The sequence below is a fragment of the Megascapheus bottae genome, chromosome 10, assembly GCF_031878675.1.
Source record: "Megascapheus bottae isolate mThoBot1 chromosome 10, mThoBot2.hap1, whole genome shotgun sequence".
NCBI lineage: Eukaryota > Metazoa > Chordata > Mammalia > Rodentia > Geomyidae > Megascapheus > Megascapheus bottae.
In genome coordinates this window covers 39,954,441-39,976,057 of record NC_143518.1, presented here as the reverse complement: position 1 = coordinate 39,976,057, position 21,617 = coordinate 39,954,441, and the positions used below count along the sequence as shown (strand labels likewise).

The 21,617-nt window shown below is 44.6% G+C and overlaps 1 protein-coding gene across 1 annotated transcript; it reads left to right on the top strand.

Moving 5' to 3' along the window:
- Positions 1–6,939: 6,939 nt before the first annotated feature.
- Positions 6,940–9,482, top strand: S100a9 (S100 calcium binding protein A9). Its single transcript, XM_090339871.1, has 3 exons — positions 6,940–6,980; positions 7,799–7,961; positions 9,164–9,482. Exons 2-3 carry the CDS (start codon positions 7,812–7,814, stop codon positions 9,374–9,376), a joined length of 363 nt encoding a protein of 120 aa, XP_090195997.1. The 5' UTR covers positions 6,940–6,980; positions 7,799–7,811; the 3' UTR covers positions 9,377–9,482.
- Positions 9,483–21,617: the final 12,135 nt, after the last annotated feature.

Below are 21,617 nucleotides of genomic sequence, written 5' to 3'. Positions count from 1 at the left end.
ACAGATAACTGAATGAGCTTCAGGCTTAAGTAGAGGAAGAATTTGAAGCAGGGGGACAAGAGATATGCATAATTAAGCGGCCAAAGTGTGTTCTGGTTGATCATTATCCTATTTCTAGTTCTGCAAGATGACCCAAAAGTCCTTATCAGAGTTCTCAAGGGACAATGACTTGTGTTTGGGGGTGATTTCATCAGAGTGATTGACCTGTGAGTCTCTGTTTCTGGGAAGTCTAAGGTGAGTGTAGGCCAAAGACAGTGACTACAGACGTTCAGATACCTTTTGAAGGAAGGTAAGCTAGGTTGGGTATCCCTAGGTTTAAGGCAGAAACTGCTTGATTTACATGCCTAAAGGCAGGGTTAGGCCTGAAGTTTTAAGACAAAAGCAAAAGGATGGCAGGGATACCAGATTTTCCTCCTGCTTTTAGTTCCTAAGTCCTTGTTATATATCTGTAGTTATTTAAAAATATATTAATATATCTATCCCTGCTTCCAACTGCTTTCCTGTAAAAGATGGGTTTTTCTTTCCATCTTCAACCAAACCAACATGTAGAATACAGAAACAAATATGAAATTACAGCTATCTCCTCTAAACCTTGCAGGAAAGAAGTCTGAAAAAAGATACTTGTCTCACTAACTTCATAAAATATGTATATAATTTTTTATTTTTAATGTGTAAATCTGTAATGGCTTTGCTAAAGCTGCTTTAAATGAATATTAACCAATATTTTTTTGTTTTCAAATTCCAACATGTTAGGTATTGATAGATGCAAGCCATAAAAGCCCCTTGAGATGCTCAACAATTTCCACAAGTTTTCTGGACCCTTTTGTCCTGAGACAAGCGTTTTAAACAGAACTGAAAGTTCAAAGTCCAAGACCAAAAGAGATGCCACAGGCGGTCCTGATATAGGCAGGCCACTAGGTGACAGCAGACACTCTTTGATAATCTTGGGATCCACCTTTCCTGGTTATGTCTCCATCAGTCCTCTCACCTCATCTTCCTTTTTCCTTCTCAGCAGTCTCCTGTATTATACAACTTCTTCTTTTTTTGTCAGTCATGGGGCTTGAACTCTGACAACTTCATAATTACAGGAAATAATCTAAGCATAAATTCTATTAAAACTAAGTCAATGATTCATTCTACCTACAAACACTTATCAGATATCTTTCCTATGCAAAGCTTATCATCCAGGGATGAGTAAGTGGAGAAGCCCCTCTCAAAATGTTAATCAAAGAAGTGTAAACTTCAAGGGGATTCCTAGGAGGAATAAGCCGAGAGAGAGAGAGAGAGAGAGAGAGAGAGAGAGAGAGAGAGAGAGAGAGAGAGAGAGAGAGAGAGAGAGAGAGAGGGAGGGAGGGAGGGAGAGAGGGAGAGAGGGAGAGAGGGAGAGAGAGAGAAGCTCAGTACTGGTGGTGGGGGGCAGATACGGAACTGTAATTGGCTCAAAGAAAGGACAACAGGCAGAAAATGGGAGAGGACAGGAAATACAGCAGCCAGGAACAGAATAGAGAATGCTTTCTCAATTTGGAAGGGAAAAGTTCTCTTCAATTAGAAAGATTCTGAGCAGAGGTAGACGGGCTAAAGCCAAGGTAGGTTTCCAGGTCTGGGAAGACCTTGGGATGCGGGTGTGTAAGAAGCCAGGTTGGTGATGGGGCTGATGAGGCAGCTCCACAGGGGGACAGGGAGCACTGCCACGCAGGCTGGCCGGCTGGCCACGCAGGCTGGAGGCTTTGTGTGGACAGAACCCAAACACAGTAGGGCATTGGTGGTTGCCAAAGGCAAATGCCCTTTACCTGCAGTGCTTGCTATTGAGAAGGCTGAGATCTGAGGAATGGTTTGAAACCAGCTCCAGTAGGAAAGTCTATGAGACTCGTATCTCTGATTAGCCAACAAAAAGATGGAATGGCAGGGGTGTCTCAAGTGGTAGAGTGTCAGCCTTGAACGCAAAAGCCAAGGAAACAGCACAGCACCTGAATGTGGCCTCAACAGCACGGATGTCAACCTGAGACCCCACCCCCAAGTGACACTCCTCTCTATTTTGACCCTGTCTCTGACCCACTACCACCAGCTAAGCCTTATCTCTCCTCTCCTGTTTTACTTTCTTCCTGAATGAACACTACAGGATCCCAGACAGTGGCTCTGGAGAAAGCCACAGGGCAAAAGGCAACAGGCCAGTGTTCACACCACACTCCCTCGCTTTTCCATTCATTTCTGTATGCCAAATTCATTTATTCATTCCACAACTAGTTATTCAGTGGCCACCAGGCCTTCCCTCAGTGGCCAGCTCCCAGAGGTCTGTAGATTTTGTGTCCCTGCTGGGAGGAGCAGCCCTGAGCATCAAGAACTCACTGGCAGAGCAGTGAGTCCTTTACACATACTTTGGCACACACACCTTGCTTCACTTGTTAATAGTTTTATTTTTCTTTAAAATTAATTGACAAGCCGGGTGCTTGTCAGCTATTCAGAAGGCTGAGATCTAAGGATTGTGGTTCAAAGCCAGCCCCGCATGAAAGTCTGTGAGACTCTTATCTCCAATTAACCACCAGAAAACCAGAAGTGGCACTGTGGCTCAAATGGCAGAATGGTAGCCTTGTGCTGAAGAGCTCAGGGACAATGCCCAGGCCCAGAATTCAAGCCCCAGGAACAATAAAAAAAGAAAAAAAAAGACACATTTGATAGCTAGGAATTCTTATGGTTTTTAATTATTATTATTATTCAGATTTCTTGGACCTTCTGGAGATCTAGGACCACCAAGTACATGTGAGCCTTAGTATTGCCTGTTCACTCTCTAGCGTCCCCGACCCCAAATCGCTATAGTCATTACCTTGAGTTCCACCATAGACCTCCAATAGGCATGTACAGATTCTCAGTGTGTGAAAGTGCTGCCCAAGGCAGCAGGGGGCGCTAATGAGACACATAGGAAAGGCACCCACAGCAAGGGACTGGTGGCCTAAAAGTAAAACTATCTTACCAGGCTGAGGAGGACAGCATACAGGATTCAGGCTGGCTGTGCTGCCTCCATCAGCCTAAATAATTGGAGAAGGACAGCCTCAACGAGGGGATGAACCTGAAGTTTCCATTCGGGTATCACTGGGCTGTGGTGACCCTCTCATACATCCATAGATATTTTACTCATTCATTCAAGCCTACATCCAGCAAGCATTTATTCATTCCTTGCTGTGAACTTAGCACTGTGCTGGGCCTTGACCCTAGCTAGGAAATTAGTAACTAGTAATAAAGCCTCTTGTTTACCAAGCTCTTCCTAACTTGACACAATCTTCAGGGTAGATTCTGTTCTTATCCTAGTTTACTGATGAAGAGAAGGAGCCATAAAGAAGTAACATTTTTTGTGTGTATGTGAGTCATGTGACTTGAACTCAGCCTGGGCACTGTCCCTGAGCTCTACAGCTCAAGGCTACCACCCTACCCTTGAGCCAAGCCCCACTTCTCGTTTTCTAGAGGTTAATTGAAGATAAGAGTCTCAGGTCCTTTGGTGCCCAGGCTGGCTCTGAACCTTGATCCTCAGATTTCAGCCTCCTGAGTAGCTAGGATTACAGGCATGAGCCACTGCACCCAGCTAGAAGTAACATTTTCTAAAGTCATAATACCGATCTGAACTTTTCCCCCTTTTCTTTCTTCTTATATTTCTCTCTCTCTTTTTTTAGCATCTATCCATCATACAAAAGAATGTCACTGTAATATTTTCACATTGCATATTACCTACATGGATTGAATTCAGCCCTATATTGCTCCTTTTTTTCTCACCTTCAGCCTGAACTCTAAATAAGTATTGCAAGTGCTATATCATATTCATGAAAACCCCACAGACTGGTTGGGGTGGAAAGGAGCATACCTTCCTTGATAAAGGCAGTAAGAGGTTGAGGGAGTGACCATAAACTTTCTACATGCATGTTCCCTAGGGAAAGGGTGGGGATACCAGGAAGGAAACACAATAGTTCCACAGACAGAAAGGTGTCCCATGTGTTGAGCCCTGTCTGAATGCTAGGGAGGAGATGAGTGTAAGAACCTGTCTGTAAAGATGGGCAGCCAATGACTAGACAGACTCAAAGTATGCATATCTTAACTTTCTTCCAGAAAAGCAGGCATAAAAAGCCAGAAGTGGTATGGGGGAAATGGTTTTAGAAGAGAACAGAGCAGGTTTAGCAGGCCAGGCAGCATTTGAAGTGAGCCATGAAGCACCAGGAGCTGTCACCCTGTGGAATGGGCATGGGCACTCTGAGGTGGCAAGGTGAGAAGCCAGCCCTGTGTGCAATGGCAGGGGGAAGCAAGGTGGGGAGGGTGCTGAGGGATTTGAAGACAAGGCTGGCCAGACAGACAGGGCTCATACCCAGAGTGCTGTGTGGCCCGCTAAGACATCTCAGCATCCTGTGCAGGTAATAAGGGACCACTATGGCTGGTAGCAGGGGAGAGGAGGGAGTCCTGTCTTGCCTATGATGGCTATATAAAAATATTGTTACAGGGCCGGAAGTTTGGCCTAGTGGCTGAGTGCTTGCCTAGCATGCACGAAGACCTGGGTTCGATTCTTTGGTACCACATGCACAGGGAAAAAAGCCAAAAATGGTGCTATGGCTCACGTGGTAGAGCTCTAGCCTTGAGAAAGCCCAAAGACGGTGCTCAGGCCCTGAGTTCAAGGCCCGCGACTGGCAAAAAAAAAAGTATCTGTTCTATAAAAGCACAGAAGACCCCCAAATAGCCAAAACTAGCTTAATAAAGAGCAATGCTAAAGGTATAACAACAACTGACCTCAAAGTACACTTCAGAGCCATGGGGGGGAAATATAAAAACTACATGGTACTAGATCAAAGGTAAGCTTATAGACCAAAGGCATAGAAGACTCTGAAATAAGCCCAAATAGGACTGCCATCTGATTCTTAGCAAAGGTACTTATATCAGAAATTAGAGAGAAGGTAGCCTCTTCTATAAATAAGGCTGGAAAATTAGACGTCCACTTGTAGAAGATTCAAACTAGATCTTTCTCTCTCGCCCTATTCAAATATCAATTCAAAGTAGACTAGAGACCAGAAACTTTAAAATACTATGGAGAAGTTACGCATAAGCAACAACTTTCTGAACAGGACTCTAACAACTCAGAAAATAAGAGCAAGAATGAACAAGAGGAATTACATCGAATTAAAATGTGTCTTCCCAGCAAAGGAGACATTGAACCGAATGAAGAGAGCCTACAGAAAAGGGGAAAAGGGGAAAAGGGGAATGAATCTGAATAAGGTACATTGTATGCATGCATGTTCATATCAAAATGAAATCTTATGTACAAGCAACATAAGCTAATAAAGAAGAAAAAATGAAAAAGGAATAAAAGCATTTGCCAGATATTCATTTGACAGGAGATGAATATCCAGAATATATTAAGACTTCCAAAATGTAAATACCAATAGAGAAAATAACCTAATCAATAAATCAGCAAATAAATTGAATAGACACTTCCCAAATGGAGAAGTATAAGGGACCAATAAGTATGTGAAACAATATTCAGTGTCTTTAGCTATCAGGGAAAAGCAAAGCAAAACTACATCCACCAGAATGGCTGTCTAAAGATTGGAGACATAACTCAGTTGGTAGAGCACCAGCCTATAAGCAAAAGCTTCAGGTATTAAGCTGGATCCCCAGTATTAAGCAAACACACTGATAAACAAAAAGACTGGCTGTCTGGAGGTGACAGTGAAAATTAGGGTAGCTGCTATGGAAATCAGTAGGCAAGTTCCTCAAATATTTTAAGGCAGAACTCCCATATGATCCAACTATATCCTACATCCAACTATATTCCTGGGTATCTACCCAAAAGAATCAAAGTTAGTATATACTAAGCGATACCTTCATGCTCATTTCAGCACTCTTCACAGAAACGGTTATGGACCAATCTACCAGTAAATGAATGGATAAAGAAATGTCTATAGAGAATGGAATTTTATTCAGCCACAAAGAAAGAATGAAATTGTGTCATTTGCAGGAAAATGGTCAACACTGAAGCAAAATAAGCTAGACTCAAAACAAAAATATTACATTTTCTCTCATATGTGTAATTTAGGAGGGAGACATAAAAATCGAAGGAGAACTAGGAGGGATATAAAAGGGGGAAAAGGAAGAAGGAGGTGAGAATGAAAAGAAAAAAATAAGTTGCATACATGTTTGAGAGTGTTACAATTTGTACAATCACTTTGTACAATTAGTAGACACTAATAGTAGCAACATTTTAATGGAAAAACAGCTGTCTTTTAGGACAGATTCCCTTGTGAGTATGGACCTCGTTGGGGGTAGTGCTTAGGAGAGGCTACTGAGAGGGGCTGGGAGTTTATTAGCCCTAGGGCTCTCTCACACAGACTGGATGAAGGAGCTTTCGCGCCCACTGTGTCACCAATCAGCTATGTGACAGGTCCATCAATGGACACAGAATTCTTCATCCACCGTGTAAAGCTGTTGATCGCCTATCTGTAAGGCTGGGGTTGGGATTAGAAGGCTCCTCAGAGGTGATCAACCCTGGGCTAAACCAAGCCCTCCTGACTAAGAAGAGGTGGTCAAACCCAGAGGGATGGTGAATCCATAAAATGAGAGCAAAGGTTGCCCACCAGTGAGAGACAGGTGCATTTGGGGGACCCCACAGATCCTCAGCCAGCCTCCAGCCCTCCCAGAGGGAGGCAGGAGGTGAGAAGGGGGCCCAAGGTGGGGCAGGCTTGTTGACTTGCTCAGACAGATCATGGGCTGGGGTGAAAGGAAAATAAATTAACCAACCAGCTTCCTCCCAAATGAGTACCAGGCCCAGCACTGGGAATTGCACTATGTAAACACTTCCTGCCCCGGTGGCCCCCTCCCTGGCAGGGTTGCCACACTGCTCACCTCTGAAGCAATCTTCCCCAGAGAGCAGCATGAGTCCCCATCAGTCACTGCCTATAAAAGCCATGGGCCAATCTACTCTAGCAAATACTCTGTGTGGCTCCTTGACTCTGGTAAGTGAGCTGCCAGCTCTCCCAGCAGGAACCTGCTGCTTCTTTTTCTCATCCTACCCTACTTTTTCCCAGACCCTCTGCCTAGAGGTGTTTCTTCGTTGACCCTCCTCACTTTATAACTTCCCTCCCCTTTTTCTTGGAGCCTGTGTCCTCAAATGCTTTGCTTGTTGGCATTCTCTAGTGGGCTACCAGTCATTTTATGTATGTGGGTGACTGTCTTCCCATTAAGTGGTGCTTTGTTTTCAGTTTTTTAATTTGTTTATTTCTTTGACTCTTTATTTTTAGGTTTTTGTGGGTAGGTTTTTGAACTCAGGGCCTTGCACGCTTACTCAGATTCTCTTCCACAAATGGTTGGTATTCAAGATACTTCTTTTTTTACATTTCTTTTTGCCAGTCCTGGGGCTTGAACTCAGGCCTGAGAACTATCCATGAGTTTTCTCAAGACTAGTGCTCTACCACTTGAATCACAGCACCACTTCCAGCTTTTCCTGTGTATGTGGTACCGAGGACTGGAACCCAGGGCTTCTGCATACTATGCAAACTCTCCACCACTAGGTACATGCTCCTGCATCCCCCTTTTGTGACAGTTACTTAGAGACAGAGTCTCCTAGACATTGCTGCCAGGACTGGCCTTGAGACTCAATCCTCAGTTCTCAGCTTTCTGAGTAGCTAGGATGATAGGCATGAACTACAAACACCTAGCTTATTCTCTTTCTGTGTTGTGCATTGTCCCCGTTCTGCCAACACCAGAGACCATCTCAAGGAGTTGGTTGGCTCATTTCTCTAAGCACCCCAATCTTTGCTTCCCCATTATTCAGATAGTGCAAGAAGATGGCAGGCACAAAATCACAGATGGAAAAACACCTAGACACCATCATCAACAGTTTCCACAAGTACTCTACCCTGCAGGGGAATCAAGATACCCTGAACAAGAGAGAATTGAAACGTCTGGTGAATGAAGACCTAAAAAACTTCATCAAGGTAAAGTTTGGTTAAGAGGGAGGGGGTGCAGGTTCCAAGCCCTTCCACCCATGGGTACCTAGAGCTGTCACTAGAGGTGTTTCAAGTTAGATGGCATCAACAGTCAGAAACAGTCAACTGAACATCTACTATGCATGCCCATCCTGTTCTGGGCACAGGAGCAAGGTGGTAAACAGGGAACCTGCTATCCCAGTGGGAACAAATGCACAACATGATAATGAATGAAAACAGGTAACTAATCCCAGTCAGTAAATGCTTTTAAGACAATAAGAGAGAGTCTTGTACGTGGGCCTCCCTATGTGGGTCAGAGGTAACTAACGAGGGTAGAAACCGGTCCATTTAGAAGAGGTGATATCTAAGTAACTGGTTGCTGGGAAGGCAAGCACCTAAGGATAAACTCCAGCAGGGATCTGAGGGGCACTAAGGCCGAGAAAACAGAGCCTAGGACAGAAAGTAGAGAAATAAAGAGCATGTGGGATGCTCCCAGCACAATGCTGACGCAAGTCAAGTATCAGTGCACCCCCCAGGTTGGAATGCTTAAGCAGTTCTAGGAGTAAAAGGGAACTTTCCTCCAACAGTCTTTGTGTTCTCGCCTCACCTTTGGGGCACCAAAGGCCTGGACGAAGAGGGTTGGAACATGAGTCCCAGTCTCTGTTCTAGCCCTAAAGCCAGTCAACAGGGAGCCCTTCCCTCATCCTGACAGGGAAGAGAATTGTCACCATGGAAGGTGTCAGGGACACAGGTAGATCCTCAGCAAGGAACTGAGTTAGAATAGACGGAGGAAAAGCGGAGAGGAAAGAGGGAGAGTGAGAAGGGAGAAGGACTGAGATAGCTAAGCCTTTAAGTCAGATCTGAATTCGCATCTCTACTCCCCTGTTTTCAAGGCTTTTCAGTCTATAAAACTGACTAACAGATTTGTAAGACTCAGATGCCCCAAGTCTTTATCAAGAAAGAGATGGTTTCTGCATGCTGTTAGAAAGTTGCTACAAGGACCAAGTGAGAGAACACTTCTAGACTTAGGGATTGTCTAACCTTTTATAAAATATTCATGTACTCAACTTGCAGGCTATCTAGGGAATAAATTAGAAAGTGCTCAGCATCTGCTTCAGGTCCATCAGTTTAAGGTTTTCCTTATGTCTGTGCCATCAGTCTCCACCCCCAGCTACACCCATCCCTAATGGTCCTCTTTCTTCCATCAACAGAAGGAGAATAGAAACGAAAAGGAGCTAAAGGAACTCATGGAGGACCTGGACACAAACCAGGACCAGAGCCTGGACTTCAACGAGTTTGTGATCCTGTTAGCAAGGCTGATCCACGCCTCCCATGAAGAGATGCACAAGAATGCCCACGGGGAAGGCCATAGCCACGGACCAGGCCTTGGGGAGGGTGGCAGAGGCCATGGCCCCAGCCACTAATCAATGAGGCAGACCACTTGCACCGGCCCGCCAAGGCCATGGGCAAGGTCAGGTCAGCGTGGTTGTGGGAAAGTGAAGATGATGGGAAATAAAGTCTTTCTCTATACTAGTGCCCTTCATATTTCTGTTCCCTTCCCCGCTTGTCTTCCCCAGAGGTCTAAACACTGGGCATCTCTGCCCTTGTCTGCAGCTCAATGTCTCCATTTAATAATCAGAAAATGAGAACAAGACCAGTTGTAGGTGGTTTGTACCTGAAACTCTAGGTACTTAAAAAGGTGAGATCTGGGGCCAGAAGCGTAGCCTAGTAGTACAGCACTTGCCTTGCATGCACAAAGCCCTGGGTTCAATTCTTCGGTGCCATATACACAGAAAAAGCAGGAAGTGGTAGAGTGCTAACCTTGAGCAAAAAGTGTCCAAGGACAGTGCCCAGACCCTGAGTTCAAGCCCCAGGACTGGCAAAAAAAAAAAGCAAACAAGAAAAGCTGAGATCTGATGATAGCAATTCAAAGACAGCCCAGAACCACAGTTCAAAGCCAGGCTAAGCGGGAAAGCCCATGGCACTTAGATATCCAACTAACTACCAAAAAGAAAAAAAAAAACAACTAAAAGTGGCTTAAGTGGTAGATTGTTATCTCTAAGCACAAGGGCTAAGAGATAGTGCACATCCCTAAGTTCAATCCCCAGTACCAGCACACACACACACACACACACACACACACACACACACACACACACACAAGAAAGAGAAGAAAATGAGATCAAAAAAAGTCTGTTCTGAGCCCCCTATATGTACCTCTGACTGTCCTCATCTCTAAGGTTAGCCTCACTGCTCAGGTTCCACTTGCGCTGTCCAGCTGTCAGCCCTTGCTGTTGCAAAAAGCAAAGACAATCTATCCCTTCCCTTCAGTATACAGGCCACCTTCCACTCCAGCCGCACCTCTTGTCTGCCCACGGCTTTCCACTCTAAACTATCTCTTAAAAAGAATCTATTCCATCCTAGCCACTTAGGAAGTTGAGACCTGGAGGACTGAGCTGGAGCTGAGAAACTATGTGAGATCTATCTCTAATTAGCCAGCAAAATAGTGGGCTGGAAGTGTGAGTCAAGTGGTAGAACACCAGCCATGACCAAGGAAGCTGAGCAAGGCCACGAGGCCCTGCATTCAAGTCCTGGTACCATCACACAAAATAATACTATTTATATGGAAGTCTTCTTGAGATGAGTCAAGACAATGCCATATGTGGGGTTGTGCGGGGGGGATATTGGAACTCAAGCAGTGGGAACAAGAACAATTAGGTGTAATTCACCTGCAAACTCATTTGTGGATGCTGGCAGGGACTAACTGGTGCTTGCATGGGTAGAAACAGAAATTATCTCCTTGCCTATCCCAGCTCTAGCAAGATAGTGAAAAGAACACCTGTATGCCCAGCAAAAAAAACAAGCTCCAATCCATGCTCTGTAACTAAAGTCACCATGAGTCATATAAGGAGCCTGTGCTCTGAGTCCAGCGAGCCTCTAGCAACTGAGGATCCTTACTTTATGCCTCCAGAGGTGATAGAGAATCCTCCAGTTGCCAGTCAATAGCTGACAGTTTAGGCCAGCAGGGACATTTGTTCCTCTCTGTAAAATCTGTGACCTGGCCTGGCTCCGTCTTCCCCAGAGCTGCTGTCTCTTGCAGCCTTCAGACTGAAGTACCTTCCTCAGAGAGACAAGTGACTCCTCCTTTGTCTCCACGTTCTCTGACCATAAAAGGCCTGTGAAAGCTACAACTACATTATGATTCTTTAAACACACACACACACACACACACACACACACACACACACCAATCCTTTCCAGGAAGAGAAGATTCATACATGTGAATTTGTGGGCACTGGAGAAAGACTGTCACTGGTGCACTGAAGCACAGAGCAGAAGAGAGGCCAGCATCAAGGCCACTCAGTCGTAAAGCTGATCAAAGTTGTCCAGTGAGACAGGGGGCTGGAATTCCATTTGTTTCATTGCCTGCACCACCAGTCTTTTCCCCAGGGCTGAGCATAAAAAGCAGGAGCTTCCAGAGTCAATACTGATAGTTCCTCACTGTCACTGTGGTTGAGACCTCAGCCTTCCTTGACCACAATTCTGGTCAAAAGTCCCCTTCCTAAATTCCTCCCTGCCCCAAACACCAACCTCATCCCCTATAGCTCTGCTATGGGAGAGAACATTGAAGGGCCAAGGAACTATTTCCATTCTGTGAGCCTGGGTAGTGGAGCTTAGAATCCCTCACCAGCACTTCATGAAGAGCCTGACTTGGAGACCTGGGTCTACTTTCTACCCCACACTGACTTCTAGGGAGACATCGCCATCTTTCTTCCATTCCATACACAGATTGGTGCAGGAGAAAAACAAGCAGCAAGGAGGCCTGAGTTCTATATGCTAGCCTTGCCATGACCCTTGCTTCAGTAAAGAGTTGATGGGTGCCTCTCCCACTTCCTCTGCTACCGTTTCTCATAATCATAATCATAATCATAATGTGCCATAAATAGGTCTGTGACTATCTCGAAACCCCACATGGGCCACATGGGCAAAGTCCATGCCTCTGTCTAATTCTGTAGATGCTTTTTTCACCAATACCTAAAGTGGGCACTGGCACATTGTAGGCTCTCAACATGTGTTGACTGCATAAAAGTTCTAAAATTTCTTACACGTCTAATGCACTTTTTGTCAGGAAAAGATATGGGTAAGGAAAGAGAACGGAGACTAGGACCAAAACATGCAAGTGAAAATCTTCTGGGCAATCATCATAGTCAGCATGCCGATGGGAATCGAAAGTCCTGTTCAAAGCTAAGCTGAAAATTTCAATTTGAAGAAAAAAGATTTGCTGAGGTGGGTGGGGACAGGGGAAGAGTCTGAACACCTTTGATTCAGTCCATCCTGCCCCAGGCCCAGCCTTGAGTGATTCTCCCTGACCTTCCTCCTATGCAGTTGAACCAACCTTTCCTGCTCCTCAAGAAAGGGCGCTTCCTCCTTTGACAGTAACACTCAAAACATGAATTACATGAAGTCAAAAACCGCCTCCTTGTGACTTCTGGGCACACATCCTAGTTACCCTCCTAACCTTTAAGGGACATTCAGTAAATCTAATCCCTTACATGCCTTCTTCCACCCATACATTCACTCATCTACTTTAACACTCTCCCTAGGGCTGAGTATGTGGTTCAAATGGTAAAGTACCTTCCTAGCAAGTACAGGGCCTTCAATTCAAACCACTAAGTGACACCAAAGCTTTCTCTAGCTTCTTCATCTCTGTGCCAGACATGCTTTTCCCCATGCTGGTATATATCTAATGCTTTCTTTTGGACCCCTCAACTCTCAGTTGGTATCTGTCTCCATGAAGACATCCCCAATGACAATGCTTCTGAAGACCATGATATCCTTCCCACAGGACCACATAACTGCCTAACACATTTTGCCATTCAAATTCTGAGAGGTAAGCTCTCCTCTCAGCCTGACTCTGAACTCAAGAGCAGGCACTGTGCTAACTCACCCTACACCCCCAGATGCCAGCACAGAAGAAGCTCTCAGTGAAGACTGAGAGTGAATAAACTAAGGCAGATGGGCACAGGGCCTGGTAGATCTGGAAACAGGCTAGATGAGGGAGACTGCAGAGCTCCTGTGGTAAGTGGAACTGAAGATGAGGGGGGTAGCTTTGAGTAACTTCACTATGCCAACCAACTTGGAGGCTGGAAAAGGGCCAAGAAGATAAAACTTTTTAGATACCAAGAGTGATTCTTCTTGTCTTTGGGTCTCTTTGAACTCAGAGTGTTGAGATACTCAGATCTAGAACTTGATAAAATAATATTTGTTCTACTAAGCCAAATTTACAGGAATTTTCCTTAAATTCAGTTTCACAGAGGCAGTCAAATGATTTATTCCCTTCCTGTCCATTAGCCTCATTCCATTCAAAAAGGAAAAACAGGTTCTGTGGAATGAGCATGAGGACTTCTTTCCTCACATAGAGAGCAAAAGAACTACTGTCAAGACTAAGATTCCCACCCCACATGAGAATCAGTTGCTACTTCTATGATTAATGAGTCTTTGGGGAAGCATAAAGTTTGGGGTTTTCCCCCAGTATCACCATGACTAAAACATCAGACAGAGCCTGTCATCTGATGCTTGTTTCCCAGCTCTGGAAGGGAAAACTGTCTGTCTTTTGTGGAGTTAGCAGTGGACCCTGAACTTCTGGCTATCGTTCTGGGAAGGATGAGGAAGACCCACGCAGCAGCCTGAACTGCTGAGCATAGCCCAGACATGTAGCAGTAGTCCTAACATGCTCCAGGACCTAATGTGAGGTGGCTCTAGAATTTGAGAGAAGATTGAACTCTCTCCATACATTTGTCTACTTGTTCACTTAGAAGACATTGACTAGACCCTATAGTAGCATAATGTTCCGGGGTAGACAGTGGGGGGGGCACTATGGTGATTAAGGCTTGGTCCTATTTGCCAGGAAATCCCATGCCTGCAGAAGAGATGAGAGAGCTGCTCCTCAAGTCATTGTAATAAGGAAAATGAAAGGCCGGGGAAATGTGGAGTGCGGTGGGACCTGGAGGAAGGAATGGCCTCCCTCTGTGAGGCTAGCTCCCCCGAGGGGTGATATTCCAAGTAACGTTGTGGTTGGGAGCTATAAACATGAGGATTAACGTGAAAGTGCTCTGAGAGAGGATGCTACCTGAGCAAAGGCCTGGAGGTGTCAGACGTGAGGATGGGAGAAAATGAGAAGTGGAGAGGTTTGAAGAGGAAAGAGAACACCCACAACTACAGATAATGGGACAGATGCTGAGCTAAGAAGCCCAACCCTCATGGAGTGAACCATAGACACAATGAAGGGGCTTTGGGGAGGGAAATGATCATGTTTGTGCTTTGTAAAAGTCTCCCTTCCTAAGGTGTATGGTCTGGATTGGGGGGACACGACCACAGACACACCAGGAGACCATCACAACAGCCAAGGTGAGAGTTAAAAAGAGTCTCTGCTGCCACTTTACAGAAAGTGTAAATTTGGTCAGAATCTCAAACTAGCCCAAGCTCCATCTCCATTAAGCAAAGCACAGCCCACAACCCCTTCAGAACAAACAAAGTATTGTCAGATTTGTGCTGTTTGCCAAGACCTTACTGTAAAGAAACCTATGCTTTCACCAACCCAGTGAGGCAATCTTACACAACCTTGATACAGTTCCTGCTCTAAAGTAAACTGTAGAACCCAACCCAGGGCCCTGCCCCTTCCCAGCAATTGCTAAAATTTTTCTATTTTAGAAAACCCTGGGTCATGGATTTTGACATTACAATTACCAAGGTGACAAGATTGAAACACCTGATTGCTTCAGTCCTATTGCCAGTTTACCTAAACCAATTCCTCTAACTTAAGACCCAGGCCATACTGCACCCCCTCCCTCACTCAATTTTCTGAAATAGCCCCACAAAATATAGAGAAATACACCTTGTTATCTGATATATTGTATATATGCATGATTTGGTGATTTAAAATCAGATAGGGAAGGGAGGAAAGCAAGATGAGGGGCGGGGGTGGGGGGAGGGAAATGGGGACCAAGACATGAGAAAGGGTATCAATGTATGTGAAGTAATGAACCTTCTATCTGGTGAATATAATGTAACCATTCTATTAATTACAATAAAAATACATGGAAATAAATATAGAGAAATAAGCCCCAGCAATGAGACCATGGGCCCCTAGCAGGCTTTTCCTTTCTACTTCTGGTGCTCCCATTTTTGCCCACATACCCAGAATTGTGGTACGAAGATCTTACAGTGAGAGAGGGGAAGTGTTGCCAAGGCTTGAAGTCATAGAGAAAAGGCTAGGTGCACAGGCAGGCACACAAGAGTGAGGATTCCAGCCTGAGGACTGGGACAGTCACAGCTCAATCTGTTCCTTTCTCCCTCCTGCCCTTCTTGACTTTTCCTTCTTGACCTCCTTGCTCTCTCTTTCTCCTTCTACCTTTTCCTCATCCTCTCTCTGGCCACTTCCTCACTCTCTACCTTCCATCCTTCTGTTCTCCGTGGTGAAATGCACTAGGATGCTTTGGCAGTGGGGAGAAGAGGATTTACCTTTGCCAAGTAACTAGAAGCATTTATTTTTATTTCTATCAGTGTTATTATTATTGCTCATCTTTAGGTAGGTGCATGAAGGAGTTTCAAGTCAGTTTATGAGTACAGTGCATTTTGTTCAATGTCAGCCACTAGGATCATTTACAGCCAGAGAAAATGCTTCCAGAACACAATGTTTGGCTTCCAAGTGTCCTCTTACTAATGAAAGAGGAAAATCGCCAGAGGAAAAATACAGTGTTATGCCATTTTCTGGTTTTACTCTAAAATGATGGGGTTTTTTTAAAAGTAGCAGGGTGCTGGTGTCTCCTACTTACAATACTAGCTATTCATGAGGCTGAGATATGAGGATCACAGTTCAAAAAGGGTCCATGAGAGCATGAGTTATGGTTCAGACTGTTCTCCTGTACACAACGCTGAGAACCTAAAATTCCCAAACAGAAAGATGCTCCATCTGAAGGTGACAAGCACACCACAAAGAATATATAAGCCTAGGAATGTGGCTTAGTGGTAGCGTGCTTGCCTAGCACGCAAGAAGCCCTGTGTTTGATTCTTCAATACCACATTCACAAAAAAAGCCGGAAATGACTCTGTGGCTTAAGTGATATAGTATTATCCTTGAACAAAACATGCTCAGGCTCTGAGTTCAAGCCTCAGACCCAAAAAATACACACACACACACACACACACACACACACACACACACACACACACACACACACACATCAAAGGAGGAGCACATGTATTTTGGTCAGAGAATTGTCATTATTAGGGTCTCTAGCCCAATTGTACAAAGCATGTCTGGTTCAGCCATGAGATAGGCATCAGGGTAAAGCTGTACAATGTGTATATGTTCCTCTCTCTCTCTCTCTCTCTCTCTCTCTCTCTCTCTCTCTCTCTCTCTCTCTCTCTCTCTCTCTCTCTCTCTGTCTCTCTCTCTCTCTCTCTCTCTCCCTCCCTCCCTTTGTGGGGCTTGAACTCAGGCCTGGGTGCTGTCTCAGAGCTTTTGTGCTCAAGGCTAATGCTCTACCACTTTGAATCACAGCTACAGGTTCAGATTTTAGAAACCCCTGGTATCTTGTGCCAGGCTACTTAAAAGTTGGGTCTGGGTTAACAGGTGTTCCAATCTGTGCTGGCTGGGCTGAATGACCCACACTGAGTCTAGATGAAGGGCAATAGAATAAACATGCAAAATATCACAGTAGACTGCTTCCAGGACTTCCTTACAAGTTCTCTCTGCTATGCTTAATTCCAGGAATAAATGAGGCTGGTGCAGAAACCTCACAGATGAAGATACAGGGTCACAGAGTTCAAGGATTTCCACCGGCCCAGAGCTGGCCCCAAGAGCCCACATGGGGCGCCACTGGCTTAGCAAACAGTCCTGGTCACAGTCCACAGGCTGAATGGACATGGGCCCTAGTCTAGCATGGACAAGGCGTCAGCTTGTCATCCTGACAGTCCTTGGCCCTTCCTCTCCTTTACTGAGTGAATTTTTGGGGTTACAGCTTAGAAAGATGTGTGAACCCATTCGATTGTAAGTTCTGAAAAGACAGCCATTTTTTTTTCCTTTTCTTGTTGTTACTTTGTTCCTAGGCTTAGCCTAGTGTTCTTCATACAGTGATTCTGGGGTGTAGAGTGCCCCCAATTTAAAAAAAAACCTGGGGACATAATTTTAAAAAAATTAAGTCAATTGGCTATTCATGGTGGCTCATGCCTGTAATCCTACCTACTCAGGAGGTTGAGATCTGAGGATCAAGGCTCAAAGCCAGCCCAGGCACAAAAAAGGACCTGAGACTCTTATCTCCAATCAACCTCTAGAAAACAGGAAGTGGGGCTTGGCTCAAGGGTAGGGCAGTAGCCTTAAGCTGAAGAGCTCAGGGACAGCGCCCAGGCCGAGTTCAAGCCCCATGACCCACAAGAAAAAAAAAAAAAAAAGGTCAATTGGGAATTGGGGAATTGACTGTATTAAGACAAAGATTGAGGGGAAAAAAGATCAAGAACAGATACAAGGTATTCTACAACTACCAAAAATCTTATTTCTAAAACAAGATGGATAAAGGGGATTTTTTTTAAGGTTTATTGACATTTGGGGGTAAAATTGTAGTGGCAAAGGTTGGAAAGGCAGACAATGTTCAATTGAATACTTTGTTACTTAACTTTGAACACAATTTCTCCCTCAGCAAAATAGATGTCCTGTCAGCACCAGAAATGTGCAGGGTACTCCAGTATGGGTGGGTGGGTGGTATCGTTGGTACCTCAACAGTGGTGGCCCAATATATATCAACGACTTCGCACAGTTCTTCCTCTACTTGCATGTCCTGGATGACTAAAGCTTCTCATGGAGACTTGGCCTTATGTTGTTGTTCAGAGGTGAGGCTGACAGTCACTGGGACTTGAACTCAGGCCTCACACACTCCCTTGCCTATTTCACTCAAGGCTGGTGCTCTACCACTTGAGCCACACCTCCATTTCTGGCTGGTTAATTGGAAATAAGAGTCTTTTGGATTTGTCTTCTCAGGCTGGTTTCAAATCTCAATCCTCAGATCTCAGCCTCCTGAGAAAAGATTACAAGCATGCGTCACCAGCACCTGGTAGACTTGGGCTCATGGAAAGCCAAACCCCTTCCCCTGATGGTAAATGGTGTAGTATGCCGGAGTGGAGGCATTCCTTGCAAGTGCCCAATGGAGACACACTGTGAGAAGATCTACAATGAAGGCAAACCGGTTCTGATCTTCAACCCCCAATGGGATTGAGAAAAAGGCATTAGCCAAGACAACACTGCACCAATCTCCAATATGGGTTGCCACAGCTTGCAATGATAACAGACACATCTTTCACCACAGATACCAAGGGAGGAGTCATGGTGCTCAGCCTGTGACAGTCTCCACGCCCCAGATGCCTGTCAGCTTGGGACAGGGTTGTTCATAACATTCATGTCTGCACCCGAGTCCTGAATTATCAAAGAAGTGTCCTACTCTCTGCTTACTCCTTTCATATGAATAACCAGATGTGGCCAGGGTGACTTACATAGGTAGCAGGCAGGAGTGTGTATGCCCTACTGTTGTGGGTCAAATTGTTAACCGTGAGCAGCTCAGCCCCTCAGGTAGCAGGGATTCTCTGTGTAGCCAAGGTGTCCATAACCTGTAATGCGTTCAGCAGTGAGAACCACATGCCAGCACCCAAAAATGCCCTGCTGCACCTGTCACCCCCATGGGTCATGGAATTCACGTCTACTTCCCAACAGCATCGAGTTTAATGCCTATCCTTGTGGGACCTACAGATGGTGATATGTAAGCTCTAGTACCCACGAGTACGAGAAAAGTCTAAGTCTCCTCTTTTTCTCCTTTTATCTTAAGAGGAATATAGAGCCACTGATCTCCAGTGGGGACTTCGCTTTTCAGTCTGTACCATACATCCTGAGACATTTGGATTTTCAGTGTCCCTTTATCAAGCATGTACACCAACAAGACTGTAGGAGGCATCCCAGGCTTTTGTCCATATCTGTGCTGATTTGAGTACACCCGTTCCCTCTCAGGTGCCACCAGGTTTGTGCAGCACACACTCCCAAGTTCCTGGGCCTTAAAATGAGGAAATTGTATAGGACACCAGCAGTCAAGCCATATAGTGAATGAATGTTGTCCTTAAGGTACTATGTTATCTCTCATCTCTTTTGCTGTCCCTTGGTTATCTCATATTGTTACAGTATCTCACTTTGTTATCTGATATATTGGATATATTTGTATTTGGTTATTTAAAATTGGATAGGGAAGGGGAGAAAACAAGATGGGGGGTAGGGGGGAGGGTAATGGGGACCAAGACATGTGAAAGGGTATCAATGTATGTGAATTAATGCACCTTTTATTAATTACAATAAAAAATATCAAAAAAAGAGTCATGTCTTGCTCCCCCTGTGTCCACATTCCCCCCAAACCCTCTTCTCTCTGCCTTGATCTGTACTGTCATATCACTCACATTCATGGAGTGTGAACTGTCACTCTTTCATCCCAATTTATAGCCCACATATATGTCTAGCCCCCTCTGTTCAATGAGTTCAGAGAGTCTTATTGGTCCTCAGTGCCTTGAGTGGTAAGAGAAGCTGTCACTTCTGGATACCATTTTCCATGGACTGTATGCCTATGCCAGGTATGAGAACACAGAAGGATGGCTTGAGTTCCTGGAAAGCTATCTCAAGAAATCCTGTGAGAGGATTGGAATAGCTCAAAATCTATGTACGTAGGTCATATAGGATGAAACTAAATGAAATGAACTCTAGGATATGGAAATAAGAGGTTTATCTTGTGTGATTATTGCTCTTAATGTACTATGTTCTCATCTCTCTTTTTTTGGCTTTATAGTTAGTTTCATGTTGTTACTATATCTGACTTTGTTACCTGATATATTGTATATACATTTATTTGTTCATTTGAAATAGGGAAGGGAAGGGGAAAACAAGATGATTGGGAAGGGGTGGGGGGAGGGAAATGGGGACAAAAACATGAGAAGGGGTATCAATGTGTGAGAAGTAATGCACATACTACCTGACTAATGTAACTGTAACCCCTCTATACATTATCCAGGCAATAAAATAAAATAAAAAATAAATCCTGTGATATCAGAGCATGAGTTTTTATGGTTCAGACTGCTATTCTGCACACAACCCTGAGGACCCAAAATTCCCAAACAAAAAGATGCACACACACACAAACACACACACACACACACACACACACACACACACACACACACACACGTCAAAGGAGGAGCACATGTATTTTGGTCAGAGAGTTGTCATTATTAGGGGCTCTAGTCCAATTGTACAAAGCATGTCTGGTTCAGCCATGAGATAGGCATCAGGGTAAAGCTGCGCAACGTACATAACTTCCTATACCATGGGCAATGCCTCAAATCTGTCTGATTTGACATCTATATTCCAGATTTTCTTCTCTCTCCATCAGATGGACAATGGCTAATGGGAACTTCAGAGCTTCTAAGACTGGAAGGAAGTTTCTTCCACCCCAAGAGGGAAAAGGAACTGTTACTGGGGAAAACCTTAAGAGTTTAAGGAAGTCAAAAATAACAGACTTCTTGTTCAATGTGTGGGAAGAGTAGCCTTGTCTGGAAGGTTGCTCATACCAGGAAAGACTTGCTAGTACCTCAGGCCCTGAGGCATGAAAAGGATCAAGGACCAAGTTCATTGAGTATCTCCACTTGTCACTGTGGACTGCAGAGACTCTGCAGGGCGTTAAAGAGAAAGAGCCTAGAAAAGCAGACAGAGAAAAGGCTGCCCCATCCACACCTAGGATGGAAAACTAGCTAGAAGAGAGCATTTCAGTTCTGAAGGACACTCTGGCCTGGGATAGGCAGGAATCTAATCCTAGCTTTGCCACTTGCCAGACTGGTAAACTCCATCATTTCTCCACCCCTCTAACTTTTCTATACAAAACAGAAATAGTGACTACTATTTCTCATGTGGCTGCAACAAAAAACCAATGAGATAAATTAGCACTATCTCATACTGAAAAAGCAAGATCATCAACATACATAGTAGACTTATATCAGAATGAAAGCAAAATTTCTGTTTTACAAAAAGGATAGTTGTGGGCTGGGAGTTTGGCCTAGTGGTAGAATGCTTCCTAGCATGCACAAAGACCCGGGGTCGATTCCACAGTACCACATACATAGAAAAAAGCTGGAAGTGGTGCTGAGGCTCAAGTAGTAGAGCCACTTGAGAAAGTCCAAGGTCAGTGCTCAGGCCCTGAGCTCAAGCCCAGTACTGGCAAAAAAAAAAAAAAGATAGTTGCAAGCAGGCACAGTGGCTCCTGCCTATAATCCCAGCTACTTGGGAGATTAGAAGACTCTTTCCAAGTCAACCAAGATTAAAAACATAAAAAAAGGAGTGTGAGGGAGACTCTATTTGAGAAATAACAAAAACAAAAATGGCTGGATGTATATAGCTCAAGGGTCTGCCTGACATGTGCAAGGTCCTGAGTTCAAACCCCAAGACCACTTGAATACACAGGTTAGTCAGGCAGTCAGGCACAGTCAAGGCGATGGACCCAGAAAAAGACAGCTCTAGGTAAACGGCAAAGTACATTCCAAAAATTTCAACCTTCCCTTTCTTCCAGAGATGCAGGTAAAGGGATGGCA

Coding starts and splice junctions, on each gene's coding strand:
- S100a9 (XM_090339871.1), top strand. CDS start 7,812: ATGGCAGGCACAAAATCACAGATGGAAAAACACCTAGACACCATCATC. Junction 7,962..9,163: donor ACCTAAAAAACTTCATCAAG/GTAAAGTTTGGT, acceptor TTCCATCAACAG/AAGGAGAATAGAAACGAAAA.